Below are 6,107 nucleotides of genomic sequence, written 5' to 3' on the forward strand. Positions count from 1 at the left end.
TTTAAACTAACTCCAGGTTGATTTCTTAATCGTTTCAAACAATCTACGGCTTGTTGGGCTTCCTTGATCCTCTCTAAGAGTTCATCTTGGATTTGTACTGCGTAATATTCCTGTCCGCATTCACTGTTTACCACTGCGAGATTTAAATCTCGGAAATCTTCAATCAATTGTTGTTCGGCTATTATCATACTTGCAATTCCTCTGACTTTTCTGCTCAAGGCATCAGCAACTACATTCGCCTTGCCGGGATGATACTTTAGTTCAAAGTCATAATCTTTCAGGAATTCCATCCATCGGCGCTGTCTCATGTTCAGCTCCTTCTGATCAAATAAGTACTTGAGGCTTTTGTGGTCACTATATACTGTCGTAGTAGCACCGTATAAGTGATGACGCCATATCTTCAAAGCAAATACGATTGCTGCCAACTCAAGATCATGAGTGGGATAATTCTCTTCATGTGACTTCAACTGTCGAGATGCGTACGCGACTGGTCTGCCATTTTGCATAAGCACACATCGCAAACCCATCTTTGAGGCATCACAATAAACTTCAAATGGTTCTTCAGGGTTTGGTAATGTCAGCACTGGGGCTGTCGTCAGCATCTTCTTTAACTCCTGAAAGCAAACTTCGCATTCATCAGTCCACACAAAAGGGACTTCCTTCCTTGTCAATCGGGTGAGTGGTAACACCCGCTTCGAGAATCCTTCAATAAATCTTCTATAATACCCTGCCAATCCAAGAAAGCTTCTTATCTCTGTGACCGTCTTGGGTCGCTCCCAGTCAACTACTGCTTTGATTTTACTGGGGTCCACCGCTACTCCTTTATCTGATATCACATGCCCAAGGAATTGAATCTCGGGCAGCCAAAATTCACATTTGGATGGTTTGGCGTATAGCTGTTTCTCCCGTAATATTTGCAGCACGATTCTCAGATGCTCCTCATGCTCCTCCTTGCTCTTTGAGTATATCAATATGTCATCGATAAACACGACAACAAATTGATCCAGATAAGGTTTGAATATTTGATTCATATACCCCATGAACACTGCTGGGGCATTTGTCAGTCCGAAAGGAATGACCAGGTACTCGTAGTGCCCATATCTTGATCTGAATGCTGTCTTCGGAACGTCTTCCGGCTTGATCCGGATCTGATGATATCCTGATCGGAGATCGATCTTTGAAAATACTCTTGCACCTCTCAGCTGATCAATTAAGTCCTCAATACGAGGCAGTGGGTACTTGTTCTTCACAGTAACCTTGTTGAGCTGTCGGTAATCCGTGCATAGTCTCATTGACCCGTCCTTCTTCTTCACAAATAATATTGGCGCTCCCCATGGAGACACACTGGGTCTGATAAAAATTTTCTTTATTAAGTCTTCCAATTGCTTCTTTAATTCCACAAGTTCAAGTGGTGACATACGGTAGGGCGCAATCGAAATTGGCCCAGTTCCCGGTACTAGCTCAATTGAAAATTGTACCTCTCGTTCTGGAGGGAAATTGGTGATATCATCGGGAAAAACATCCTCAAACTCCTTAACCACTAGAATGTTGGACAGTGGTATCTCTTCTTCTCCTACAAGAGTTCCCATCATCATCATGGAGCATTCTCCTGTTTCAGGCGCTGAGTTTTCTTCCGCTCCTTCTTTGCCGATAATCAAACTGCGATTGCTGCAGTCAATCACCACTCGCTGCTTGGCGAGCCAGTCCATCCCTAGAATCACATTGATCTTCTCTAGTGGGAGGACTATGAAGTCCTGTTTGTACTTCTTTCCTTCATAGATAAATGCGACGTCTCTACATAGTAGGTACGCCTTAGCAACTTTTCCCGTCGCGGTCATGATCCGCATAGGTACTTGCAGTCTATCAGTAAATAAATCGTACGCTTTCGCCACATAATCGGCGACAAAAGAATTCGTAGCACCAGAATCAAATAGTACATCTAAATTTTCATGGCAAATATAGATCGTACCTTTGACCAGTTCAGCTGCCTGGTCTGCCGTGTGTTGATCGAGGGTGTAAACTCTGCCCATCCTTGGTGCTTCTTCTGTTGCTTGTTGGTTTCCCCATAGTGGACAGTTCTTGACATAGTGTCCTTCTTTTCCACACTTGTAGCAGTTTGGGGTTCCACTTAGACAGTTACCGTAATGGGGCTTCTTGCATTTTGGACAGTTCGGAGGTTTGTTGTTGTGGCTGTTATTTCCCCGGTAGTTTCCGGGTCTCTTGAACTTGTTGTCATCTCGCCTGGGCTGCCAGGGCTTTCCTCCGTTGTTTCCTCGCCATGGTCCAGTCTTTCCTTTATAACCATTCCCGCTAGCTTCCACGGGTTTCTTCTGTTGGCCAATAGCTTCCACTCTTCTGCATCGATTGATTAGGGTTGCAAAGTCACATGGGTCGTTGCCGGCTACTAGCTCAGCAATTCTGGGATTCAGACCCCTTTGAAACTTCGCCATCAGAAAGTCTGGTAAAGGCATTGCTCCTCTGTACGTTGCCAATCTTAGTAACTCATTAAACTTAGCATGATACTGGTCCACCGTCATCGTTCCTTGAACCAGTTTGTCAAATTCTCCTTGTTTACTATCCCGGATTGACATCGGAAAGTATTTCTCCAAGAACATTTCCTCGAACACGGCCCAAGTTATAACCGCATTCTGCATTTCCAACGGTTGGGACGCATTCGCCCACCAGTGGTGAGCATCTCCTTCCAGCATGTACGTCGAGAATAGCACCTTCTGATCGTCGGTGCATTGGATAACTCGAAAAATCTTGTCCATTGCTTGCAGCCATTGTACAGCTGCCATTGAGTCAGGACTTCCTTGAAAGGAGGGTGGTTTGTGCTTTCTAAACGTCAACAGTAGTCCTTGGTTATCTTGACCTGCCGCACCGTTTCCTGGAGGAGGTCGGGGTCCTTCACCATGACCCCCGGCTCCTGTTCCCGAGCCGCTTGCTCCGTTATTGTTTGCATTAGCATTTGGGTTCCTTCTGATCTCATTCATTATATTCTGAAACATATCTCCCGTGTTGGTTTGTAATTGGGTGATGGTGTCCCGCAACGTGTTAATTTGTCCTTGTATATCTTGCGTAGGGGTTCTTCGTGGAGGCATCTTGCTGTACATAGATACAGCAAATGGTTAGTGTTCCATCCTAATCCGAAATTTTGCTCTGATACCATAAATGTAACACCCCAAATGTAAATACATATAGGGTGCACCTTCATCATGCATTCAACGCGCGGAAGTCTAAATTTAAACTTTACGAATGCAAATATCAGAGTGCGGAATGGAAACACATAACCATACTTATTCCATATAAAATTAAAAGCGTTAAAACGTCAATACAAAATAAATAACACTAAACATTATTTAATGTAATCCCAAAAAGATTAACTAATCATAAATAAAAACATAATTTATGCCGCATCATAAGCCCAGTCATAATGTGGTTGTGGTTCCTCTAGCCATTGTGTACTTAGTGCTTCATCGAAATCATAATGTGGAAAAGCTTCTATTAATAATTTCATAGCCTCAGTCCATAGGCCTCTATCTGTTAGATCCTTTAGTTTCTCTTCCCAGGTAGGTGGAGTTTCTTCTTCTTTACGTACCAGTCTCTTACCCTTTCTTTCCCACATAACTTTCTTATTACTTTCTTTCATCTTTTCCTGAAATGGGTGGTCAAGGGGGGTGAGATTTTGGGGAAAATCTCAGTAAGGTTCACAGCTGGAGCATTCTCCAACTATGACGCTTACTCCTGCAACAGTTTATAATAACAATACAAAATGGAACATTTAACATCATCATATAAAAATATCATGCCATCATCATCATCATCATATTCCTGCCGGCTTTTACGGACTTACGGAGATACCCAGAGTCCTCGTCAGGTTGCAACTGGAGTATCAGTGCACAGGCCAACATTTAATAGCATGGTTTTAAGTTTCAAAAATATCATAATCACATAATGTAAAGCACTATAAACATATTGCAGTCAGACCATAACTTATCATAGTTTCATAATGGTGGCATACATAGAGAGATTACTTCAACAACTGTAAACACTTACAGTACTTGTCGTTCTTTACTTGTATACTTTCAACTTTTGATCTCTTTACTTGCCTGTTTGCTCCCTTGACTCCCTAACATCATCATATCATCTTTTAGTAACTTATATAACATTCAACATTTGTGTTTTATCCATGTATAGGTCTCGGCTTTGCAGGTTTAATTACCTAGAGGAGTTGTTTTGCTTACTTACCCACTTGTGTAGGTTTTAGGACATTATTAGGTCATCATAACACTTAATAGAATTATTAAAGATTTCATTCTAGGCATGTATAGGTTCGGCCACCATAGATAAACATCTAGGAATATAATTTTTAAAACATGCTTTCAATTATATTATTAACTTAACATGGTTAGATCCTTTCAACATTAATCAAATAAAACCTCTTTTAGCTACATACCATTCGGCCTTATTGCCCTAAAATACCTAAGGGATTACTTCTAAAACATGCTTCTAACATTATTGATAATTTATCATATTTAAATCCTAGAGCATCATTCAAAACATCATCTTATATATTAATTCCTAGTCATATAGTACTTCTTTAGGTTTATTATGTCATGGCCTTACTTTGGGCTTTAACTTGATTTGGGTTTCATTTACCTTATTGGACTTTACTTTATCATATAGAGCTTTCTTTGTATCACTTGGACTTGTCCACATTAAATGGAATTAAAACTTCCTTTGTTGGGTTATACTTTGATCCATGAATTCATTGGATCCCTAATGCTTATGTCTTTGGTCCATTGGACCCATACTTCTAATTTACTTAATCATAAACTATTTCATCTGAAATGTCTCGTTTATTAATTATCATAATTCTTCATTAATCATGATACAATATTTAGGGTTGTTATACCAGCGGACAAGTTGAAATCTCCAATAGAGAGCTGAAGAGGATTCTAGAGAAAACAGTGGGCAACTCAAGGAAGGACTAGGCTAAGAAACTGGATGATGCACTCTGGGCATACAGGACAACATTCAAAACACCAATAGGTATGTCACCATTCCAACTGGTGTATAGTAAGTCTTGTCATCTGCCTGTAGAATTAGAGCATAGAGCTTTGTGGGCTATTAAATTTTTAAATTTTGAACCATCAAAAGCTAATGATAAGAGACTGCTACAATTAAATGAGTTAGATGAGTTCAGGTTAGCAGCTAATGAGAATGCCAGGATCTACAAAGAGAAGACAAAGAAATGGCATGACAAGAAAATTCAGCCAAAAGAATTTGAGCAGGGACAGCAGGTATTGTTATACAACTCTCGACTGCGGTTGTTTCCAGGTAAACTTAAGTCTCGTTGGTCCGGTCCTATTGTTGTTAAGAAGGTATTTCCCTATGGTACAGTTGAGATTTCCCCTCTCAACATTGAAAGACCTTTTAAGGTCAATGGGTGTCGATTGAAGATCTATCATGGCGGAGACATATATAGGGACACAATTTCTGTTGCTTTACTTTCTCCAGAGACTTAAAGAGTCCGTGTCAGGCTCGTGACGTTAAACAAGCGCTGGTTGGGAGGTAACCCAATAGTTTTGAGTCATTTTATTATTTCATTTTGTTAAGTTTTTTTAATTTAGTTCAGTTTTGATCCATTTAGGCATAGGAGTTTATGCAAAAATTGGTGAAAAATCAGTAACTTAGCGCACAACGCGCCAAAGTAAGCGCCACCAGGCGCACGATGCTCCACACTCCGCGCCTGGCGCGCGGAGGTGTACCAAATCGCCGGCGCTCCGAGCGCCGAGTACGGCGTCGGTAGCGCCCAGTTGGCGCCTCAAGCGCTAGGTCAGGCGCCCCAAGCGCCCCGTCGGCCCTGTCGAGCCAAATCGACGGCGCTCCGCGCGCCTAGTACGGCGCCGGTAGCGCCCCTTCGGCGCCTCAAACGCGATTTACGGAGTCCCAAGCGCTCCGTTGGCCCTGTTGGGCCAAATCGCCGGTGCTCCAAGCACCCAGTACGGCGCCGGTAGCGCCCGTTTGGCGCCTAGTGCGCTATATCCGGCGCCCAAGGCGCTTTAACAACCCGTCGGTTTTGTTTCGACGGCGCCCCGTGCGCC

At 42.4% G+C, this 6,107-nt stretch overlaps 1 protein-coding gene across 1 annotated transcript; it reads left to right on the forward strand.

Annotated features, from left to right (window-relative positions):
- The first annotated feature begins 5,054 nt into the window (after nt 1–5,054).
- LOC133318370 (uncharacterized) lies at nt 5,055–5,528 on the forward strand. The gene has a single exon (XM_061520356.1). It carries the CDS (start codon nt 5,055–5,057, stop codon nt 5,526–5,528), a length of 474 nt encoding a protein of 157 aa, XP_061376340.1.
- Nucleotides 5,529–6,107: the final 579 nt, after the last annotated feature.

This window comes from Gastrolobium bilobum, unplaced genomic scaffold (assembly GCF_033153095.1).
Source record: "Gastrolobium bilobum isolate Gb01-03AN ecotype WA unplaced genomic scaffold, APGP_CSIRO_Gbil_v1 utg53169, whole genome shotgun sequence".
Taxonomy (NCBI): domain Eukaryota; kingdom Viridiplantae; phylum Streptophyta; class Magnoliopsida; order Fabales; family Fabaceae; genus Gastrolobium; species Gastrolobium bilobum.